A 25,150-nucleotide genomic window follows, 5' to 3' on the forward strand; every position below is an offset into this window, starting at 1 on the left:
CCACCTGCCGTGGAGGAATGTCCCCAGTCCCCTTGGAGACCACGAAAAAAGGCGGCGACAAAACTGAGCCCCACCAGACTCTGAGAAAAGCCACAAACCAGAAGCGAGAGGGAGGCCGAGGACCCGGCGGTGCCCAGAGGTGAGAACGAGGCTGGGGGCGGTGCTGCTCCCCGAGATGGGAACAAGGCTGGGGGCCGGGCTCCGAAGTGAGAATGACACTGCGGCGGGGCGGTTCTCTGAGGTGAGAGCTAGGCCACACCCTGAGGCGACAGTGCTGGGGGCGGGGCCACACCCTGAGGTGGCCGTGAGGCCGGGGGCGTGGTCGCGCGGGGGAGCAGCTTGGACCCTTCGAGATGAGCCAGCCGCCTCCACAGGCGGCGCGCGTAACCGCCACAGTCCGAGAGGCTGCGCAGGGGTTAAGGCTGCGGCGCCACCTGGGCGCCGCTGAGGAGACCCACGAGCCGGCGAATCCCGCGCGGGCGCGGCGAACAGGTGCCCGCGCGCGTCAAGCGTCGGCAGGGGCGGGGAGAGGGGGTGCGGCCGGAAGCCCGGGGCGGGGTGCGGCTCGCCGGGTGAGCGGGAGGAGCCAAGGAAGGCAGGAAGGAGTTCGCCGGGCTGCGCGGTGCGCGATGTGGAGTCGCCGCCTCGGCGCCTGCAGCAGCCGCCGCCACCGCCGCTGCTGCTGGGGCTGCCGCCGAGCCGAGGGACATGGAGCGCGGCTGCAGAGAGCGGCCGCCGGCAGCAGCAGCAGCAGCAAGCGTCGCAGCGACAGCGAGGCGCATCCCGCCCCGTGAGGCGCTGCCCGGCCGGCGGCGGCAGCGGCAGCAGCAGCAACAGGGCGGCTGAAAACCCGGCGGCGGCGGCGGCGGCCCTCCCCGCAATCTCCCCTCCCGCTTCGCGGCCCCTCAGTCTTCCCTTCCTGAGCCTTCCCTTTGCCGCCCCCCCTTCTCCCCAGCGCGCGCTGAGCAGCTGAGCCCGGGGGCGGGGGAGGGGGCGCGTGCCGCCGACGCGGGGGAGGGGCGGGCAGGCGCGCGCCGCGCCCAGGGCTCGCGGGGACCCGGGGGACGCGTGCCGCGGCGCGAGGCGCGGGGCGGCGCGGCGGGGCCCCTCCCCCCTGCAGCCTGGCGCGCGCCGGCCGGGCCGCACCGCTGCGGGCTCCGCGCGCGCGGGCCATGTCCGCCTTCTGCCTGGGCTTGGCCGGCCGCACTTCAGCACCCGCCGAGCCGGACAGCGCCTGCTGCATGGAGCTGCCAGCCGCGGCCGCGGACGCAGTCGGGAGTCCCGCCGCCGCCGCCCTTGTCTCCTTCCCCGGGAGTCCCGGGGAGCTGGAACTGGCGTTAGAGGAGGAGCTAGCGCTGCTGGCGGCCGGGGAACGGCCGTCCGACCCCGGGGAGCATCCTTCGGCCGAGCCCGAGTCTCCGGCCGAGGGGGCCGGACTGCAACCGCCGCCTGCCCAGGACAGGGAGCTGCTGTCGGTGATCCGGCAGAAGGAGAAGGATCTGGTGTTGGCCGCCCGGCTGGGCAAGGCGCTGCTCGAGAGGAACCAGGACATGAGCCGGCAGTACGAACAGATGCACAAGGAGCTGACAGACAAACTGGAGGTGAGCACGTCCCTCCTGGGTTGGGTGGGAAGCAGGGGAGCCCGGGCACCCTCCCGGCCGGCCCTGGGCAGCTTCTGGAGCCACTCACTCAACCCATTCCACTCCACCCTTTCCTAGCTCACCCTACCTCACAGAAAACCGCGTGGAAGTGGGCATAGGATGGAGGGTTTCGGATTATCAGACCAGGGCATCCCTTGAATACACCCGACTTTCCCACCCCGCTCACAACAAATGGGCGCATGCACAGGTCCAACCGCTGTGGGCAGTTCTATGTATGTACTGTACACAGCATCTAAAATAGAGCTTACAGTATGACTAATTTATACAGCACTGAGGTGATGTCTCACAGAGAAATGAGAACAGGGAAGCATTTAAAATATGTTCACGTTTTCAGAGTAGTTAATCTCTAATCAGGGTGTTAGCATAAAGCTTTCCAGTTTTGGCGTTAAGGCCTCCAGATGCCCTTGTCTTAACTTCCCGGCGGCTCAGACTTGTGGGAAACAAGTGCCCCTAAAGGAGCTTTATATAGCCTTCAAATACTCAGGGATTAGGAAATGTGGTTCCGTCGCAGTCAGGCAAACCTGTGCTCAACATGTGACCTTTGGTAGTGGATTTAATTTGGACCTCAGTATTTTTATGTGTATTTAACCAGTACCGTTCTGGGTCTCACATATGCAACTGCACAGTTAATGCAACCTAGGAAAACCCTAAAAATAATTACTTCAATTATTGTTATAAATACCCCTTAAAGTGTGTGCAAGATTTCTGCCAAAGTCTTTCAGAGCTATGCCTGTTTGTTTTCTTGCCCTTAACTAGCTAGAAAAGAGTCTTGAAAGTAGTGTGGAACACCACCATTTCTAAAAAATCAAATTTAAAAAGGAGGCAGCATCTGTGGCAGTGGAGACAAGCTTATCTTTTTCTGTCTGTGCATTTACTATTGTTCCCCACTTTGGTTGCAACCACTTTTTTTTTATTAGTTACAAGAGAATAGTACAGTCCTGAATAGGATCTGAAATTGACCCTAGTCTGGTTCCGTATCACTACTACTGTTGAACAGTCAGAATGTAGATTCAGAAACTTTTCTAAAATAAGATTTAAGTGTGTCTGTAGTCCAACAACATATCAAAAGTAAATCAGGGAGAAAAAAGGAAACCAGTGAGTGCCCTGTAGTTCAGTTGGCCTGTTAACTAGGTCTGCCAGTCGATGAACTCCTGAGATACCTCTCTGAAAAGTGGTTTGTGAAACCTATAGGTAGACTGCCAAAAAGCAACCCAATGAATTGGATTGTTTAATTTTCACTTGAAGTAGAGGTCTAGAAATAAAAGGGTGTCTCTTTTTAAAAGAGATTCGATTACATGACTCTATAGAAGTACTACTGCAGAGATTTATACTTGTGATTTGAAATTCCTTCAGTGAGGGACCTGATTGAAGAGACAACAGACTTGAAAGGAACATCATATCAGTCAGTTTGATTAGTGATAGATTTCAGAGTAATCCTGAGTGTGCAATTACACACATCCTGGGTTCCATGTGGAGGGAGCCATTATACATTTCTTTAACAAAGGAAAAATTTCAAAATTCTATAACAAGAAAGGTTCTATTGTAAAAAGAATAATTTACCTATGACTTTTTGTTATTGACTTGATAGACGATAATAAAATAGTTTAAAGCTCTTACATTGTTTTTTAAAAATCTTTACTCCTGTAGGTCAGCATATGACCTCTAGTACTAAAAGTTTAAATATCTGGAGGTTGGTTGCACAACAGTGTGAATGTACTTAACACTACTGAACTGTACACTTAAAAATGGTTAAGATGGTAAATGTTATGCTATGTATACCATAATCCCCCCTTATCCAAGGGGGATACATTCCAAGACCCCCAGTGGACGCCTGAAATGGCAGATAACACTGAACTCTATATATACTGTGTTTTTTTCCTATACATACGTACCTGTGTTAAAGTTTAATTTATAAATTGGGCACAGTAAGAGATTAACAAAAATAATTAATAATAAAAGAATTAAGTTGAGAACTTTCATCTTTCACTTACAGTAAATACTTTACAGCTTCTCTGGCATATCTGAATTGCCAGCATTACTACTCTTGCACTTGGGAGCCACGATTAAGTAAAATAAGGGTGACTTGAACACAAGCACTGCAATACAGCGACAGATGATCTGCTAACCCAGAGGGCTACCAAGTGACTAACTGGCAGGGAGCATAGTATACAGGGTGGATACTCTGGACAAAGGTATGATTCACTTCCCAGGCAGGACAGAGTGGGAGGGTTTGAGAGGTCATCACGCTATTCAGATGGGTGCAAAATTTAAAACTTGTGAATTGTTTATTTCTGGAATTTTCCATTTACTATTTTTGGACCATAGTTGACTGCGAGTAATTGAAACTGTGGAAAGCGAAACCGCAGATAAGGGGGGATTGCTGTACTTTACCACAATTTAAAAAATAACATTTTTTTAAAGTTTGTTTTTCAAAAGCAAAATATTAATCATTGTTGAAGCTGAGTGATGGAGAGTTCAGTTATGTTATTTCTTCTAGGTATGTTTGAAGATTATCATTAAAAATTTTTAGTTTTTTTTGAAACACATTTTTAAATACCCTATAAAGATATTGTCAAAAGAAAAAGAAAGAAGATAAAACAAAAAACCCCAAAATTTTTTAAAGAAATGAAAAAAAGATATTGTCCTTAGTTCCTTGTTAATTCTTTTAGTATTAGTATGAAAGGCAAACCTGAGTAATAGGGTCCTGTTTCATTTGATACTTGCAAGGGAATTTTCCCCACCATATATTTTTTTAGGCAGCTTAGATTTTAGAAAGTCTGCTTAGACAAAATACTTCCTAAAGTTGAACACCGCCACTCTGCTGTATTTCAATTAAATTAAACACTTAGAGGTAGAGAACCAGCTCTTACTTTTAAAAGCGTTTGTAATTTTCCACAAACTGTCAGTCCCGTGGAGTCAAACACACTTTCTCACAGGTTGGTTTAAAAGATAAACACATGAGTGTTTTCTGAAAGAATGTTGGTTTGACTATTAAATAATGAGACTGGTTTTGTTTTAGTCCCATCTGCTCCCTTACTACTACTTCAAAATTGACACCTTTCTAACTTCAGGACCAACAAGCTATTTTCAAGATCTTTTCTACCTATTCATTAGTTAATATTGAATACCTCTCCAGTTCTGTGTGCCAAAGCTAAGATTTTGTTTTGTCATTTGAAACGTAAAGTACTTAATCTTACACTCTTCTCTTCTTAAAGGCACAGTCTTTAAAGTCTTTCGTTTAAAGGTTACCAGAAATTTTTTAGTGATACATTTCTTAGGGCTAAAATGAAGAGTCAGATTAATTTGAAAGACTGTAAGGTTTTGGTCATTTTTAACATCCTTAATTGAATATCCTGTATTGTACTCACAGAATCAGATTTTCAGAGGCTTAAAGTTCTAAAGACTTTTCTTTTTTTAAATTTATTTCTTTACATCTAAAATTAGCCCTTTTACTTTTAAAACTTATATTTGGCAGGGTCCTTAGTTTTTCCCCCAGAATATGAACTAAGTCAGTAACTTGCATTTATATACACTTTTTTCTTTAGAGATTAAATATTTAGTTTTTTTAAAATACTGTTTTTAATATATAAGATCCCCTTTTTTCCCAGTCCAGCTGAGAATGAATTACCTCTTACTGCAAAGGTGGTCTTTCCATCAATTATGTTTTCTTCCCCCTTCCCTAGGCCAATTCTCATGCTTCTAGTACTATTTTTTTAAACAGGGCAAAAACAAGTAAGATGAAAATGATCACGTAATGGGAGTTACTAGTAGATTTTGAGAAGCAAACACAGGGCCCTTATTGGCATTAAGTGCTTGGTCCACTTAAAAAAAATAGTACTTTGTATTTTTCAAGAACCATATTCTGGACTTTACAAGAATGGTGTTGCTTTTTTGGTTCTTTGCAGAAATCCATTTCTGTAATAAACAGTGTTAGATAGGCTAATGATATTAACTTTGGTTTGTTAAGAGTTTTAAATAAACTTCACCGTTTTAGAATGATTTTAGGTATACAGAAAAATTGGAAGGGTGGTTCAGAGAGTTTCCATATGCCCTGCACGCAGTTTCCTCTATTATTAATGTCTTACATTAGTATGCTACACTTGCCATAATTAACGAACCAATACTGATATGTTATTAACTAAAGTCCTTAGTTTATTCAGATTTCCTCAGCCTTTACTTAATGTCTTTTTAATTCCAGGATTCCACTGGGGATACCAGATTACACTTAGTTTTCGTATCTTCTGAGTCTCTTCTTTGCTCTAACAGTTTCTTAGACTTTCCTTGTTTTTGATGACTTTGGCAGTTTTGATATTAACTTTTTTCTTTTTCTTTTTTGAGGTATAATTGACATGTAACATATTAGTTTGAGGTGTAGATACTGACTTTTAAAATACTATATAACCTCAAGAAACAAGGAATAGCATTGGGCAGAGCTTACTGACCTCCACACTTACTGATAAATCTGCCTAGAGTTTACTGGTTAATTCAGCAATTAACTGAAAATATAATACTAGGAGAAGCCTTCATTTTTTTCAGAGTAGACAAAAGGCTAAATTCTGTATGTTTATTAATAGGAAAGTCTTGATTTTTTTTCCCAGAGTGTTGGGAAACCTGAATTAGGAAGTTTGCCACATGTCCAACGAAATATAAAGACAGAATAGATTCATCAGCACCACCTGTCCTCAACCCCTCCCCACCAAGTGGATTGGATTGTTTTAGTTGCTTGGTTGGGCTGTTCACTAACAGCTGTTTGCTGAATATTTTTAAGTCACTCTGTTCTTTTACAGCATAAGCCTGATTTATCTGGCCTCTCAGTAACACTGTAGTTACTGAGTTCTTGCTGTTGCCTTCTGCTCAATCTTTTTCATTTTGGAAAAATTCAATACACCAAGAATCACAGTTTTAGGATTGTAATTAGCGTTTGTTTCTGCATTTCATCTTTCTGAAGTGTCCACAGTGACTAAAACATTCTCATGTTGGAAGTTTAGCAATGTGAACAAAGCATAGATAGAGCAGAAAATTATGCTGATGAGTAGAAGTAGAAGTCCCTCCCTTGTCATCCCTTTTCCTACATGTTCCATACTGGGCTGTATAATGTATAACTATAATGTGACTTTTCAACAAATATACTGGAGTGGCTATATCCAAATGAGTTACTCCCTTAAAGTGATGAACTTGGGAGGGTGTACATTGATTTCAGTGAAAACTGCCTTTGCTAATGTGTGCAGAAGTTTAATCTCGGGTCACATTAAATTCATTTTAATTTTATCTTTTGGCACATTATTTGGACTGCTCTGTCGTGGTACATTTTCATCTTTTGGGGGTAACTTCGATTTTCGGAAAAATTTACAAGTCACCGAGAGCAAAGTACGGGGAATAAGATGGCATGATGAAATGAGATAATCTCTTTTTTAGACACATCTCAGATGTAAAGTGATGGGACTGATTTTCTTCTTTAGCTGTACACTAGCCCTTAAGGCTTTCCAAAAGAAGCATTCCAGAAGTATTTGAAAAATGAGATCTTGGATAGAATAAGAGCATAGCTTCCCACGGTGAAGAGATGACTGAGAACTCTGAAGATTTATATGCTCATGTTAGCTTGTTGAAACAATCTCAGTGTTTGATATCGACCTTCAGTGCATTAGGATTTCCTGTAGAACATAGGTAGGTAGGTAGGGAGGGAGAGAGACAGACCGACAGGCAGACAGACATGCATGCATGCATACCTAGGTCTCATCCCATTCTTAACTGAATCATAATTTTTGGAATTGGGGTTCAGGTGGGTATATTTTGGACTGTTGTACCAGAGCTTCTCTGAGAACACCAAAAGTTGAGGTGCTTTAACTTATATTTCATATACTGCTTGACATATAGACTTAGCTTTTTTGTACATACTGTGTTTTATAAGTAGAACATACTTGCCTCTGAAAAGAAGCATCCATATTTATCTCACAGAAACAAAAAGATGTTCTTAATTCCTTCAGTCCAAAAGAATCCTTTTCAGTTGAGCTGCTGCTTCAAACCTGGCCTTTCCCTGCATACCATTTGTCACACACAACTTATTACTTGTATAAGCCTCTCCCACTAGAATGAAAACTCCATAGAGGCAAGGACCATGTCTCTTTTGCTCATCATTGTGTCCTCAGCACAATGGCTGGCCTATGGTAGGCACTCAAGAATGAATGAATGGATCAGAAGTAAATACGCAAGGCTAATAGGCCATGATTTAAAGTAGGCCTGATCCTGAACTTGCCTTACTGATTTTGTGCTACACTGCTATATATAGCAACAAACATTATTGAATTGTGATTTAGAGCACTAAACAGAATCAAGCACTAAACAAATCCCAGCTCTGCCATTTACTAGTATTGACCTTGAGCTTCTCACTTAACCTCTTGTCTTATGTTGCTTCATTTGTAAGAAAAGATAGTTGATCCTAAGGATCTCTGGAGTGCTTTGTGTCTCTGAAAATTCTATGAGTCTAAGTGCCTGGCATTATGCCAGGCGTGATAGATGATTTCAAGAGAAGCCTTCTTAAGGAGTCATTTATGTTGTTTAAATATATAGTTCACCAATTAATTAGATGACTTGCTAAATTTCAAGTGAATTCCCAAGTCTAGAACCCCATGCCCAAGTCATGAATAAACAAGGACATTAAGTTTTTTCAATAGGAGTGGTATTCTCTTTGTGAAACCGACTCTTTCCCTACTCTGGAAGAAGGGGATATTTTCATAGCTGTGAAATGGGCAACTTTTCATATGTAGCAGTGTTTTGTTGTGCTGACTGGGGTAAAAAAAAAACAGGAGTGTATGGAAAGAAAAAAATGAAAGGCAGTAGAACTTTTAACAGTTTTTAAATCCTCTTCACTTTTCACCCAGCACTTAGAACAAGAGAAACATGAACTAAGAAGACGATTTGAGAATCGAGAAGGAGAGTGGGAAGGACGTGTGTCAGAGCTGGAGAGTGATGTGAAACAGCTTCAGGATGAGTTGGAGAGGCAGCAAGTTCATCTACGAGAGGCAGATCGAGAAAAAACACGCGCTGTCCAGGAATTATCAGAACAGAACCAAAGGTTATTGGATCAGCTCAGCAGGGTGAGTTACGTTACGAATTTATGGTACAAAATACTGAAAGTTGAAAGAGAGCTTCTGTAGAACGTCAGTCATGTATGTGGTAAGAACAGTTCTGATTTTTGTTGCTTTTGGTGTTACATCAACAAGTTAAGTATTTTTCACCTACAAGAATTTTAGCTGTGCCAAACTAGGAGTCGGGAGCTAAGACCCTTGCCTGTCATCAGCTAGCTTGACAATCACTTAACTTGGGAGTTTTCTCATTTTTAAAATGAAAGACTTGTGCTTAATGATTTCTGGCATTCCATTAGCTCTGAAAGTCTGATTCTGTTACCTAGAGGAAATCTGGCACTGGTAAAATCATGTTAATGTGTTTAGTTCAAACATTAAACAGTGCTGTCATTAAACCGAAAAGCTTAGGGAAAATTTCTAAAGCAACTCATTTTTATTAATGTCACATTTGTGAATGTACGTTCCTTCATAGTATTTAAGTATGAAAGGAGGTATGTGTATCTGTATTTTAAATTTGTTCTCTTCATTTCCACATTAAGTAAAAATTCTTTACTTGTACCTTTATAGAGTGGTATCATGGAAGTACTAATTAATTAACCAAGGTCAAGACTGCTAAAATCATTGCAAAGGAGTTTGAGGGCGGAGTAGGTGGAAATCTAATCTAAATACAAGGACATACCTTTTTAACAAAGGCAGGAATGTTGTTAATGCCTTGGTCTTTAAATCCACCCACTTTTGAATTAAGAGCTGGATTTACACTATTGTACCTCAGTCCCTCTTACATGTTGAAAATAAAACTACTCACTCTTCAGGTACCAGTGCAAGAAAGAACTTCTACTCTGATCTCATCCCTAAGCACTAACGCTCTCAGGAGAGCACTGCCCTCGTCTGCCTGGTTAGTGTTTGGTGCCTGGGTCTTTGGGAAAGGCTTAGCTAGAGCAGTGTAGGGTCAGTTCTTGGCGCTTCCACTCATGTGATGGGCAGTACTGTATGAAGTTATTTCGGTAGTTTGTGTCCTGGATGCTTCCCGGGGGTACTCTGAGACTGGTCAAAACCTTCCTGCCTCACAAGGAAATGTGAGGTGGGTACTACTAATAGAGAGGGAGAGGAAGAAGGAGAGGTAGAGAAGGAAAGAATGGAAGATAAGGAGGGAGAGGAGGGGAAAAGAAAGAGAAGGAAGGGGGGGTCTGATAACTTGGAAAACAGCTAGTTGCAGGAAATACCAAAATGTAATAATGAAAGGTGAGAATTCAGGTGATAGGGATAGCTAAAGGTCTTGCCTGCAGGTTTCCCTCTAGGGAAGCAAGTCACCATTTGATTGGCTGGAAAGGAAAATTGGGGGTTCTTCAAGAAGTCATTTACAGGGCCAGCTCAATAATACCATTTTTGACTCAGTTTTAAAACCAGATTTCAGCAACTGGGAAGAGAATCTCTATTCTTGTAAGATTTTTTAGGTTTTTGAGTCTTCATTCATTATTCATAAAGGATTAAACTAACTAGGTAGGCCTGGCCAGATTGATTTATTTGTTCAAAAACATTTATTTCATTCTGAGCAACTGTGTCTTATATGGAGAGTTAAAGGAAGACAAAGAACCAAAACAATTTAAGGGGAAATGATTTCTTGAGAGCTAAGTTCATGTTACCAAATAACTGCTTTCTGATCTGGCGAAAGACAGGTGGCCAAGAGAGATGAAGGGAGAAAGAAAATACCAGCATGACATAGCAAAAGAACACAGAGCTTGGAATTTAGATGCGTGTTGAATCTTGACTCTGCTTCTCATTAACTGGATGACCTTGTTTGTGCCTCACTTTCTTTATCTTTAAAATGGGGGTAAATGTTTGTATCTTGTGCAAATACTGTTGACATAGAAAATGAGATAATGTGTTTAGAGTAAGGAATACGTGAAGGTAAGGATTTGTTTCAGTGTTTATGGTTATTTTACTAATGCAGTGTCTTTATAGTTGAGGTTCCTTTGCCTAATTTTTCTGTAGAAAATCCTGATAAGCTGCTCCCAAAAGAATATAGGAGGATAACATTTCCACTAGATCTAGATTCTTCTTATCCTCTCTAGCCTTGAATGTAGGCCCTTAGTGAGTTTTGTGGCTTTTTTTCCCTTTCTCTTCTTAAGCAGGACAAGCCCCTGGGGTTTCCATCAGCAGCCAGTTTAGATTGCATTTTATTATCATTTTATTAACTGGGTATTCAGGAACTAGAAGAGTTGAGTAGTCCTTTGAAGTGAATTAAGATTCTCCGAGGGCAAGAAAACAACCAGCAGAAGTAATAGAAGGCCATGCTTTTCTTACAGTATATATATGTAACGTGTTTTTATAAGCAAGAAATGTATAATATCTAAAACATAGTACAACATTTCTGTGATGCTGTTGTCCAGAGTATTTTTTTTTAATTTTTTTTTTTTTTGCACCTGCTCCCTCACTCCAGAGTATTTTTAAATGTGTTTCCTTTGCTCCCATGGCCTCCAAGGTTTTTGTTTTTGTTTTGTTGTTTTTTGTTTTTAATAACAAAAAACAGCTCACTTGACATATAATTCACATGCCGTAACATTTATTTTTTTACAGTGTACAATTCAGTGGGTTTTAGTATATTTACAGAGTTGTGCAGCCATCACTGTTACCTAATTATAGAACATTTTACACCCCCCCAAAAGAAACCCTGTGCCCATGAGCAGTCACTCGCCCGTTCCTCCTAACACTCGACCCCATGCCTTGACCCTGACAACCATCAATTTACTTTCAGTCTCTACAGATTTGCCTATTCTGGACATTTCATGTAAATGGAATCATACATATGTGACCCTTTGTGACTGGCTTCTTTCCCGTAGGTAATGTCTCCCAGGTTCATCCACATTGTAGCACGTGTCAGTATTTTATTTTTATGGCTGAAGAATATTCCATTGTATGGATATAACACATTTGTTTATCCATTTGCTACTCGAGGGAGAGGGACATTTGGGTTGTTTTTTTACTTTTCGGCTATTTTGAATAAGACTGCCATAAACATTCATGTATGAGTTTTTGTGTGACCAAGCTTCTTTTCAGCTCTAAAATAGGACGCTGTGAGCATATGTATCCTGTGAATTTCTGTATCCTCATTATGATGAAGGAAAGGATAGGTATTATTCTAATTTTATAGCTGGGAAAACTTGAGGGACAGAAAGATACGTGACTTGATTAAGGATCTTTCAATTCAAGACTGATTAAGTTTCCTGTGCCTCAATTTTGAATTTATGAGGCAGCAATTAAAATCCTAGGCTTCAGAGCCAGACAGCCCTGGGGCCGTATACCAACTCTCCTATTTACTAGCTGAGCAAACATGGGAAAGTTTTTCACCTTTTTTAACCTTAGTTTCCTCTTCTGTATAATGGAGACAATTGCATTATTACTGTTAACCTGATAGTATTATGAAGACTAAATGAGATGGTGTATGTAAAGCTCTAATCACAATCTCTAGCACATAGTAAGTGCTCAATAAATGGTAGCCATCATTATAATTATCAGATCCTCATCCTTTAGATGGGATTTCTGCGTTTGTCAAACATTGATTCTCTAACTTGAAAGTGGAAGAATCTGAAGTGCCTCCAGCACATTATCGGTGTGTCAGAATGCATTGTTTAGTAGTTAAATCTCTATCCAAAAATATTCGTGTAAAATTGATTCTCCTGGGAGTCAAGTTAGGTTTAATCTATGGCACCTGGACATTGCTGCCTATACCCTGGGGATACCTTTATCCCAGTTTATTTGCTCATTTGGACAAAATGCCCTCTGAATTCTCTTAGCATCAAAGATTCTGTGAGTATCCTCCAAATACATCAGCCTGTCAGTCTGTTTGGGACAGTCTGTGTTGGGACAGGACTGACTGGCTGATGTATTTGGAGAAAGTGTAACTCAGTGTCTAAGTTGTAAAGTAACACCACAGCAGCACTGATAGTGAGCTTGAGTAGGACTTGTTAGACACTTATCCTGACTATATCAGAAGTGGAGGAATACAGTGGGCCTTGCTTCCAGAAAGGAGAGGAGGGACATGGGCTATGCTTGTTGCCTAAGGAGAGCATGTAAAGCTTCGGGTGGGAGTTTTGTGAGAAGCCTTCTGATATATAATACAGCACGTTTCACTGGCATAACAGCAGAAACCTCCAGAGCTCCCAGATGATTTTCTCCCAAACAGCAGCCGCAAAGATATCAGAATTCTGACCAGTGTTAAACAGTCCTGAAGTGATTATTCACTAATTGAACCGACCGCAGCTTAGAACACAGTTTAGACACTGTGGAAAGTTCTTATATTCTGCTAGTACAGTAGGAAAGCAAAGCAGTGATTTCAACAATGTAGAAACAGTCTTGTTCATAATAATGACAATATCAGTAATAATGAGCTTCTTATTTAGCCTTTTCATTCTTCAGAGGCAGTTGGAATAAAGATATTCTTCAAATGAATCTCAGTAGTGTTAGAAACTTCAGTAAGAGTTAAAAGAAGGCATTTTCACAGTTCTAATAAAACACGACTCACATTTTTGCAAACACTGAGGTCAGACTTGAGCATCTGTTGACCAAGGATTCGGGAAAGCAATTGATTTCTTCTAAAAGAATAAAAAAAGGAATTTAAAATTGTTTAGGAACCTCTAAGGTTCTCTTCCCCCAAAATATGTAGCTTTAGAGTTTGTAGAAATTAGCTAGGAAGTTTTTTTACACTTTTCCCTATAACTTTATACATGATATATCAGTCATACCTTTTTTCCTGCCTCTTCACCCCTTAATCCTACCCACTGCAGAAACCATACTTGTGGTCCTAATTCTATTTTCTTTGCTAGGAATTAGGGCTTCAGTTCCCTGCAGGACTGAATGTATACAATCAAATTGAGTCTTTGATTATTATGTATTGGATTGAAATTATTGGATAATAATAGATTTTTGCTTTTTCTATTTAAAAAAATCATGAGATATTTCAAGCATACTGGAAACTGCAGGGATAATATAAATCCAGCTGTGTAAAATGTTAACATTTTTCATATTCAGATTATTTAATACATAAAACTTCATTGATACATTTGAGGCTCACTCTCATCTCAGTGCTCTCCACTTTTCCAGTTATTGTCCTTGCTACTCATGTTTTTATATATATACTGTACACACAGGCATATATTTGAGGTCTGACAATTTGAGGTTTGTCCAGTTAACCAAGTTTACTATTCAGCAGTGCTGAAAAGGCTGCGTGAAAAAGTTAGACGACCTGAACTTTTTACCACCAATTCATGGCTCTTGCATCACGACAATGCACCAGCTCACACGGCACTGTCTGTGAGGGAGTTTTTAGCCAGTAAACAAATAACTGTATTGAAACACCCTCTCGGCTCACCTGGTCTGGCCCCTAATGACTTCTTTCTTTATCCAAAGATAAAAGAAATATTGAAAGGAAGACATTTTGATGACATTCAGGACATCAAGGGTAATACAATGACAGCTCTGATGGCCATTCCAGAAAAAGAGTTCCAGTATTGCTTTGAAGGGTGGACTAGGCGCTGGCGTCAGTGCATAGCTTCCCAAGGGGAGTACTTCAAAGGTGGCCATAGTGATATTCAGCAATGAAGTATGTAGCATTTTTTCTAGGATGCGTTGCGAACTTAATTGTCAGACCTCATATGTGTCTATGTAAACATAAATATATCTCTGTTATATATACATACATATCCATCAACAATGTATAATAATTCAATTTTTCCATATTTTAAACATTTAGTAAATGGTAACATCACGTACATACACATCATTCTGCAATCTCAATGTTATGTTTTTGGGATTGACGTGTTTTAATAAATGTAGTTCCAGTTCATGTATTTTAACTGTTTAGTATTTCATTGTGCAAATATAGTACAGCATACCTCTCCATTCTTTTGTTAATAAACATTTAACTTGTTTCCAATTTTTCATTATTGCAATCTTTCCTGACATGATTATTTTTAAACCTTTTCTTCTGGTGCAACATATTTGATTTACTCTGGGGATAAACCTAGGAGTGGAATTGCTGGGTCCAAGAGTAAGCACATGTTCACCTTCATGAGATATTGCCAAATTACTCTCCAAAATAATTGTACAAATTAACATTTCTAACTAAAGTGTGTGCGGCTGAGCCACTGTGTGTGATTTTTCATATCCTCACCAACAGTTGGTTATTTTCAGATTTTAAAAATTTAGTCTCATGGATGTGAAATGGAATTTTTGTTTAAAATTATTTAATATTGTTTAATATTGTTACTAGTGAAGTTGAGCATCTTTTGTTTTTATGTTTACTGTGAATTGCCTGTTTATGTTCTTCACCTGTTTTTTTACTGGTGTATAAGAGTTTTTTAATACCTTCTTGAAACTCTTTTATTTTTACTTTGTTTATGGAGTCTTTTATTAAGCAGAGGCATGTACTTTTAATGAAAGCAAATTTGTTAATCATTTCCTTTATGTTTTCTTCTTTTGTGTTTTGCTTAATCCTGTCCTCCGAGTCATAAAGATATTTTCCCATATTAATTACAAAAATTTAAGACTTGTTTTTTACATTTAGATATTTATCTAGAATCTGTTTTTTAATATGATGTGACATAGGAATCCAGTTATATTTTCTATGTGAATTACTGTCTCAGCATTGTTTATTTTCCCCCATAGATTTTTAATGCTGTATGGATATTTTTAATGAAAAAAAAATCCTAACATTTACTCTTGACTGAAAGCCAAGATAACTTAAGATAAAAAAATTAGAAGGCTATAGAAAACTGTATTAGTTTGCTAGGGCTGTCATAACAAAGTATCAGACTGAGTGGCTTAAACAACAGAAAGTTATGTCTCACAGCCCTAGAGGCTGGAGGTCCAAAATCAAGGTGTCATAGGGTTGGTTCCTTCTGAGGCCGTGATGGTAGGATCTGTTCCCGATGTCTGTCCCTCCTTGGCTTGTAGATATCTGTCTGAGAGGCACAGACACCCGTGTTTCTTTCCTCCACGTATATCTGTCTCTGTTACCAAATTTCCTCTCCTTATAAGAACACCAGGCATATTGCATTAAGGCCCGCCTAATGACCTCTTTTTAATTTGATTATTGCTATAAACTCTTATCTCCAAATAAGGTCACATTCTGAGGTAATGGGGTTTGGATTTCAACATATGAATTTCAGCCCTTAACAAGAACCATTTTTAGGTTTTGTTTTTTTTTTTTTACTTAACAAGTCCAACTCTTGGATCTTAGTGCTGTCCATGGGAGGTGTTCACAGTGGTGCCACTTTCCTTGGGGAAAAATGTATTGGGGGTTCCATACACTCAATAACATATTTACACACCAAAACCACTCGTATGTCTGCGACCATACAACTAAAGGATGCCATGACAAATGAGAGATTTAGAACCCTTAATTTTTTTCTTCGAAAAAGTCCCAGATTCACCTCTCTCACCATTCTCCTTTACTGACTAACTGGCATTCTATTCTTTTGAGTAAAATAGTGAAACCTTTGTTATTTTTTAGACCTTCTTTAAGCAACACTCAGTGAATACTTATTGAGCAAAGCCTAGGGGATACAGCGGGTAGCACAAGACCTCTGTCGTGTGAAACTAGTAGGAAGAGATCTATAAATAACTAGACAAATCCACAAGATAATTATAGATTGTAGTAGGTACTATGAAGAGTGATATGATGGCACATGACCAGAAAGAGGAGAGCAGCTTTAGAAAGGGTAGCTGGAAAGATCTCTCTGAGGGAATAACGTTTGAGGTGATACTTTCAGGGTGAGCAGCCAGCCAGAGAAGAACTGGAAACAACATTCTTTGATGGATACTGATTGATTGTAAATTCTTTGAGAACAGGGACGACATCTGGCTTGTTTATTGTTATAAACAGGTATCTAGCAGAGTGGACATGCAATAAAAAAAAGAAAAGAGATTGGTCGTTGTTAACTTTTGTTAAGTGACTATCTAAGGTACCTAAGACAGAAATGGTTAGACCTGTATATCCCTTTCTGAAGAATACACTGTCCCTCCGTGCACTCTCGACTCTTGCAAAGTCACTCTTCCACTCTCTGTGTGCTATTTGAAAACCAGTGGTCCAGAGGGACTGTGGACGTCAGTGTTGTGACAGACAAGCTGTGGGTAGTGGGCAGTCAGGCATTGTCTTCATAGATACTCCGTCTGGAATTGCACGAACAGCCAGCTTTCCATGAATTGAGAAGAATGACTACGGAAGGGGCAGAGCTTTTGTGTATTGACTTACAGCTGGCAAGTACTTTTGCATCGTGCTGTTTCTCCAGTGTTCTGTAGGTTGGGTGGTTACTGAGTGGCTCTGTAGTCCCCAGACTTTGCTGAAGGAGATGGAAATGAGCATTTTAGCTTTTACCAAAAAAAAAAAAAAAAAAAATTGTCTCATGGGAGGGTTGACCATGATTTGGATTTGGGCATCATGATGGCTCCCCACCCCTTACCAGGAGCATACACTCTGGACAGAAGAGCTGTCTATCTCCAACTGTCTGTCAGTTGTCTGTCTCTGTCTGTTAGAACCCAAAATGGTCTGTAGTGTGAAGCAGGAGGCAGTCAGAGATTCCCCTTTGGAAAGCTGCATAGTGACTGCTTTTGAACAGAGCCTGATTGAGGATGTATAGTTGCTCCTGGATGTAAAACTCTTGAGAATTCACCTTAAAATCATTATTTTTGCCCTTCTTATTATTTGTTTCAGTACTGTGCTATGTATATTCTCGAAGCTTTTGTTTCTCAGTGCCTTCCCTATTCCTTTTCCCCTTCATTGCATCTCTACAAGTGTCTCTAACAAACCTCTCCCTGATTCCTCACATCCAGAATCGTGGTCACATGCCTAGTCACGATGACTTTGGGTATTACTATTTCATTGTGCCAAAGGCAGGAACTGTATTTGGGGCAATATACAAAAAGGGCTGTTCCAAAGGCTGGGTGAAGCCAAAAGTTGTCACTATAGATAGGGAGGGGGATAAAAAGAATTCAGCAGGAAGTTAGGCCTAGGTCCAAGGCCAGGAGAAATCAAAGCTTGCATTTTAAACTAGAAGGGCTTAGACCAAGAGGTAGCTGGAGGAATAGTCTGAAGATTGGCGATGGAGAGATTGAAATAAAGGAACAAAGGTCCTCTTGTAGTTCAGGTGAAGCCAGGCAGTTTGAAATCTATGTCTTTGAAAGCTTGGCACCCAGTGGGATATTCTTTTGTGATACTTGGTTTATCTAGCTAGGATAGGGGTGACTTCTTAAGGAACTAAGCCTTACTGAATATCTCTTACTAGATATTCAGGAATTCTAATTTGCCTCTGCCCTAGGTTTCCGCTCATAGATTTTTAAATTTAAAAAAATACATATACATTATTTTTTCCGACAGCAAAAAAACTCATGTTCATTGTAAAATAAAATTCAGACAGTATAGAAATGCTCGATGTAAACAGTGAAAATCCTCCATGATCCTCCAGCAAAGAAAATACTAAAGACAATTTGGTGTTAATTTTTTTTGTATTTTTTATAGTATATCATACACACATACAGGTGAATAATTTTCTGTTTATTTTTGCTTTATTTAAGACAAAATGATTTTGTTAACATTGTTTACTTACTACATCTTAGACCTTTTTTTATATTTTTAATGGTTATGTATGTACCATGTTTCCCCAAAAATAAGACCTAGCCGGACAATCATCTCTAATGCATCTTTTGGAGCAAAAATTAATATAAGACCCGGTATTATATTATATTTATATTATATTATATTATACCCGGTCTTATAGTAAAATAAGACTGGGTCTTATATTAATTTTTGCTCCAAAAGATGCATTAGAGCTGATGATTGTCCGGCTAGGTCTTATTTTCGGGGAAACACAGTAGTTTTATTCTGTGTACATAAGGATGTACCATGGTTACTATACCATTTCCTATGGAAGAACAAGTGTTAGTGTTACAGTGTTACACATACTGCAGCAATAAACATCCTTATTCAAACAGCTTTGCATTCTCATATTAGCATTTCTCTAGATGGATTCCTAGAAGTGGGATGTCTAGGTCAAAAAGTATGCACATTTAAATATTTAATACATATTATCATATTGCCCTCAAAAAAATTTTAATATATTTTCCTAACAACATTATCATTATTAAAACTGAAAAACCTGTCATTTTGCATGCATAAGCAGTAAAACTATAAAGAAAACTGAGGTAATTTTCACCATAAAAGTCAGGATAATGCTTACCCGAGGACTATATGTGGGGGGTTAGGGGGAGTTGTCATCATGGAATAGTGCTTGGGGAGGAGGCTTTTGGGAAGTTCTACTTCGTGACCTTGGTGGTAATTACATGGGTGTTTGCTTTACAATTATTTGTTAAACAGTACATATATGTTATTTGTACGCTATAATTTGCAATGAAAAAAGAAAGAAATCAGTCTTTCATTCGACAAATATTTATAATGTGCACTTGCTATGTCTGAAGGCACCGTTCTGGGTAACAGAAATACTGCAGTGACCAAGGTGAATTCCCCATCCTAAAATAATGCAGGAAGCAAAGAAGGAAATACATAAATATAATACAAATCAGGTAGTGATAAGTGCTATGAATAAAATAAAGCCCGGTAAGGGGGAGAAAGTGGTCGCTGAAGGGACAACTTAATTTTTGAGAGGGTTGTCAAGAAGGAAGCTTTGAAGAGGTGAAGTGTGAGCAGACATCTAATAGATAAAAAGCAGTGAAAGAATGTTCTGGGCACAGAGAAGAGCGTTTAAAATCCTAGGAATGAATGGAAAGCAGGCCGATGTGACTGGGGTGTAGTCAGCTAGGGAAGAGTGTCGGAAGTGAGGTCAGAGGGGTAGTCAGCAGCCAGATCAGGTAGGGCCTTGCCAGCATGGTACAGATTTGGGGTTTTAGTCAGTGTGCTGCGAGGCCAGTGGTGTGTTTTTGGTACAGGGAGCATCATGACCTCATTGATAACTTTTAAAAATATTACTCCAGTTGCTGTGGGAGAATGGATTATAGGCGCCATGGAGATCAGTGAAGAGGCGACTCTCCAAGGGGAGAGTTGCTGGTAGCTTTGATTATGCAGGTGGTGAGAAGGGTTAGACCGGGCGTATGTTTTGAAGGTAGAACCCACAAGGCTTCCTACTGGATTGGATGGATGTGAGGTAGGGAGTTAAGGAAAGAGAAATAAAAAGTGACTCCTAGATGTTTCTCTCCAGCTGCTGAAGGAATAGTGGCATCATTAACTTGAGAGACCAAAGACTCTCAAGAGGAGGGGTAGGGTGCGATATAAAATTGAATAATTGTTTTTGTTCTGTTAAATTTGCGCTACTCTTTAAACAGCCATGTTAGTTTCACATTAAGTAGAACAATGAGAATTCTGTTGTACCGAGGTGAAATGTTGAGTTAAATTTCCCATCCAAGCTCTGTCAGTACCTAAGACTCTGTTCTCATACCTTTTGTTAGATTGTCACCCAAGAATGTACTCCTTCAGAGTGACTGAAGGTGTACTCAGATGAGTGCCTCCTCCCCCTCCCCCACCACTGACTGCTGCCCTCTGTGAGCCCCTGTCTCCTTCTCACCCACACCACACTCTCAGCTCCTAGAAGAGCCCCTCTTCTTTGTTGTTGTCCGTAAGGTGACGTGTAGGAGGAAGTGATACAGACAGGTGCTTTGTCTGTTTCCTGCCTGTTTGGAGCTGTATTCCTCAGTCCGCCTGTAATATCTTCTCCACACACAAAGAATATAGTTTGCATACTAGCTGGAGCTAATCTTCCCTGAAAAGACGAATTTTCCTCTGAAGTGTAAACAGATCCTTGTTTTTTCAACAGCTCATTTGGGATTAACAACTCTGCATCTGGTACACTTCACTTCTTGAAGCAAATTTTTCCCGCGTTTCTTTCTCGGGATTAAAGGCTTTAAAATAGTGGCCATTAGTGTCACAGTTGCTCTGCCTCTAGTGGGTGACAGGTAGCCATTTTTGTTATGAAAACAAGATTATTTGCCAAACAAATAACAATAATTTAAATTTCCAACAGACATTCATATATGGACCTCCTTTCATCTCATTCCCACTCTGGACAGAGTAGCGGTAATTATTCTTTATTTGACAAATAAGGAAACTGAGGCCCAGAAGTTTAGTGACAGTGCCCAAGGCCTTGTACTGGTTACAGGTTAACCACTAGTTTGAAGATTGGTTTTTGTACATCTTCAGGGCTGGGGAGTCAGAAATAAAAAACCTCCTCACGTGTGTTGCCATCTCGTTGGCTTATTTTTAGGTGATATTTGCTGGACGTTATCATTTGGATTCCCCTTGACTTCAGAGTCACTGAGTAAAATGAATCCAAAGGTTTGAGATCTACTTTTAGCAGTTTTCGTTTATGTCAACAGTGTGCTAAAAGGATTGAGAACGATTTGTTGAGAGGATCACTTCAGCTAGAACAGAAAAGGGCCTTTTGCATACGGGAGCCCTCCTTTATGAAGACATCATTTCCAGCTTTTTCCAGATTGGTACTATTGCTAATTAATAGATTAAACACATTGGGATGGTAATTGCTTATTCTTTCTGGGTGTTTTCATTGGTAGATTCATGTCTTGATTTTTTTTTTTTTAGCTTGTTCTTATTTACCCAGAGAGAGCCATGCCTGATTTAGGATTCTTCAGGTTGGTTGTGTTAGTTTCAACTATATCTAGATCTGATTATTTCTTTCAAAAGAAGAGAGCCTAATGTTCTAGCATAGTAAGTCTAAATTTGGGGGGGGGTCGCAAGGCCCAAGATTCAGATGTGGGATTAGATCTCATTGATGCTGCTAGATTTGACTTAACACAAAGGCAGTCAGCTTTTTTTTTTTTTAACGTTGAAATCTGGATTCCCTCAGTCCCCGTAGACAGCTTAGTGTATTATACTGGAAAGATGAAAACAGTTAAATGAGCTGCCCCTGCCTGACGTGAGGTGGGCCCTCCAAATTTTGTACCTGGCAAAGGGGTAGCAGGTGATAAGAAGGTTGGAATTGAACAGCAGAGAAAAAACAATTGGCAGCTAACTATGCATTCTTTTGTTACCTATGCAGAATAACCCCTAGTTCTGGCCCCTAAGTATGTAGTCTTGGAAAATAAAACATCTGTATTCAGTAAGTAAACATCATCAGGAGAAAAGCAGGTAATGTTTTGACTTTGATACATTCTTCTCCATTGTTCTTCACTGGAGTCCAGGACAATAATCCAGTGCAATCATATAATTTTTAGAACTGGAAAAGAACTTCTAGTCTGGCTGGACCAGTGGTTTATAAAATGCATTTCAGAAGTTCTGCAAATTTGATTGTGTTTTTAAAAAAATTGTAACACTTTGAAGAACCATTACCAAAATGGATATCATGCACTCTCTTGAGAGAGATGCCACATTTAACGGATGAAAGACCACTGGTGCCTCTTTTTGTACTGCCAGCTTAACTTGCCTTTCTGTAGACGTTGGCGTAGATAGAGCCTTTCTTGCTGTGTCTGTTAATTGAAGAGTATTATGCTGTTGTGAAAACTGGTCAGAAGGAAAGAGTCCTGGACTTTCCTTTTCTGGGCATCAATTTTCTGAAGGACTTGGGGTTGCTGATTGTTAAGATTCCACTACTGTGTGTCCCTGAAAATAAGACTTAGCTGGACCATCAGCTCTAATGCATCTTTTGGAGCGAAAATTAACATACGACCCGGTCTTATTTTAATATATAAAAATAAGACCGGGTCTTATATACTGTAATGTAATATGATACAATACCAGGTATAATATAATGTAATATAATACCAGGTCTTATATTAATTTTTACTCCAAAAGATGCATTAGAACTGATGGTCCGGCTAGGTCTTATTTTCGGGGAAACACGGTAGTTCTAACTAGCATGGCAGACACAGTTGTCACAGTACCACCCTTTTTTCTACACGTAAACCATTCAGTCCCAAGTAGAAAAACTGTTGGCCTTTTTGTACTCTGGTAATCACAGATTTGGGTAAATTTCTTTGAAGCTGTAACTTGATCCAAAATCTCTAAAATTAAAAAAAGGGGGGGGGTATGTTTTTCAGATTACCTTGGGGTAGGATAGACCCATTCGTGGTTATATTAGGTAGGATAAAACTGTTATAACAGATAAAACCTTAAGGTTTCAATGACTTTATATAGTAGACGTTTATTTCTCATTCCCATAAAGTCCAAACATTATTCCTATTTAAATATGGGGGATAACGTCATGTATGAATGGAAAGAACTAACCTATTCTCTGTCACTTACTGACCTTAATTCCTCACTTTGGTATTAGTTTCTATGTCAGTAAAACAAGTGGATTGAACTAGATGGTCCTTTCACTCTCTAAATGTTCATATGATCTCTATTAAAATGTTCATATGATCTCTATTAAGGGGACAGTCTCACATTATGTGGTATATTGTGAGCCTGGTAGCTTTGTAATGCTGCTGTCTTATGTACAGAACATAGCATCCTTCTCTGGCACCAGGGGCGGCTTCTCCTTTCACCAAAATTTAGTGTCTCTGTATAATGAGAAATAGAAAGAGGGTGAGATGATTGGTGCTACAACAGAATTTATATTCCATTCCAGTTATGACACATCAGGTACTTTCCCTGAATGCAACTAATGATGCGGGCAATGAGGAGGTGTTTCCATGCTTTTCCTGTTTAAAATTATGCAGCGTAGTACTAAGGTTTCCCGAGGCCAACATTCCCAGCCCTACAGATAAGTCAGATTTCCCACATTGCCCTAGCATTATTAGTTGCATTCAGTGCTGCATGTTTGTCGTTTGCAGAACTGAAAGAATTCCCCCTGCACACACCTCTCATCATCAGTTGCTAGGTTACAGCTTTTTACATTGTCCCAGTCTGGTGATGTTGCTATGGATACCAGTTGTTCCTCCTCCTATGACACTGTTCTGGTCAGGCTCAGAGTACAGGCAAGACGTAACTATGATGTCAGAGATGTTTTAGTATATGGCTTTCCCTCTATTTATTGATAAGATCTAAGTCATAGATATCAATTTCATGTTTTCTAATATTACGTACATGAAGGAAAAGAGGCATAGCTCAATCCCGCACACACTCCCTCAGGTAGAAATAAAACTAACAGACTATGAACCGTGAACAGGAGACCTGCTGCACTGTGTGCAGTACATGCGCCCACAGACCAGCGTTCTGCCTCCTAAAGAGAGGGCTCGCCATGGAATATAGTCACCTTTGACGTTGCCCTCAGAGGTTAGGGACATTTGGGGATGGCCTTGTCAGACAATTGATCTAAATGATGAAGCCTGTTGTCTAAATTTTATTGCCATTTAATAGCACACATGGTTATGTTTGTTTTCCTGCTAAGTTTTGGACAGCATGAAGGCAAGGGCCGTGTGTTTAACTGGTTTTCATCCCCAGCAGTACTTCAAATAGTGCTACACACGGCAGTGATCCTGAAAGGCTTATTGATTTGTTCTGAAAACTGAAAGAGTAGGAAATTACTAATTTGACGTTAGATTTCTAGCATAATGTTTTAAGATGGTGAGAACCCCTTCATCTTACATTTGCTAAAGGTCGAGACCAGCCCATGTTGCTTAGCTCTTAGTAGTCTGACCCTTTGATCTCACAGTTGAGAAAACACCTAAGGCCCTAAGAGGATGTGACTCATCTAAGGTCACAGAGCAAGTAAAGCTACGGTTTCATACAAATGTGGGTTATAAAACGTTTGTGAAAAACAGTTTAAAATCTTTGCAGTAAAAATAGTTCTGTTTACTTCAACAATAGTATTTTGTTTTATGCAGTCTGTTTACTTTAAAGGCTGGCAGATAGACATGTATTAAAGAGGAACTTCAATGTTTAACAGGAGCTCTATGAAGAACATACCAATTTTTATTTGAAGTCACCTCAAAGCCTTGCAGTGTACTTAAGTATTTGACTTACTCCTCAAAAACCATATGGAAATTGAACATAGCATAGGATTGAGGGCAGATTTTAAAAATTAACATCCTGGATCAAATAAATGGTGTTGGAAGGAGAACTGACTCTGCGTGGTGAACACACAATGTTATTTATAGATGATGTAATACAGAATTGTACACCTGAAATCTATGTAACTTTATTAACATTTGTCACCCCAATAAATTTTAATTTAAAAAAAAAACCACCTAACTGTAGAGTGTTAAAAGTCATTGAGATAACATATGCGATATTATACTTTCAGTAAATGGTAGGTATTATTCTTTTTAAAAATTAACATCCTATTTAAAAATGGGCATTATTTGAATTAAATAGGTATCTCTTGCATGTTATGGCACTTCCCTAAAATGAAAGGAATTTATTTACCAAATGGAATCTTTTTGTTTGGGGAAAAAAACAAAATGAATAAAAATGTACCTTCTGAAATACAGACAGCCAAAGGTGTCAGT

General features: G+C 40.0%; 1 protein-coding gene across 7 annotated transcripts in view; it reads left to right on the forward strand.

Annotated features, from left to right (window-relative positions):
• The first annotated feature begins 602 nt into the window (after nucleotides 1–602).
• Nucleotides 603–25,150, forward strand: part of BICDL1 (BICD family like cargo adaptor 1) — an 88,334-nt gene continuing 63,786 nt past the window's right edge. For 6 of the 7 annotated variants that reach the window (XR_004422068.1, XR_004422069.1, XM_033097429.1 and 3 more), the window contains exons 1-2: nucleotides 1,130–1,601; nucleotides 8,540–8,755. Coding sequence is in view for 5 of the 7 variants with exons in the window: in XM_033097429.1 (XP_032953320.1) it covers nucleotides 1,173–1,601; nucleotides 8,540–8,755 (645 nt within the window). In the remaining 2 variants the exon portion in view is untranslated. Of the gene's footprint in view, nucleotides 1,602–8,539; nucleotides 8,756–25,150 lie in introns of all 7 variants that reach the window. The other variant, XM_033097430.1, reaches the window with a different exon arrangement.

This window comes from Rhinolophus ferrumequinum, chromosome 25 (assembly GCF_004115265.2).
Source record: "Rhinolophus ferrumequinum isolate MPI-CBG mRhiFer1 chromosome 25, mRhiFer1_v1.p, whole genome shotgun sequence".
In the NCBI taxonomy this organism is placed as follows: Eukaryota; Metazoa; Chordata; class Mammalia; order Chiroptera; family Rhinolophidae; genus Rhinolophus; species Rhinolophus ferrumequinum.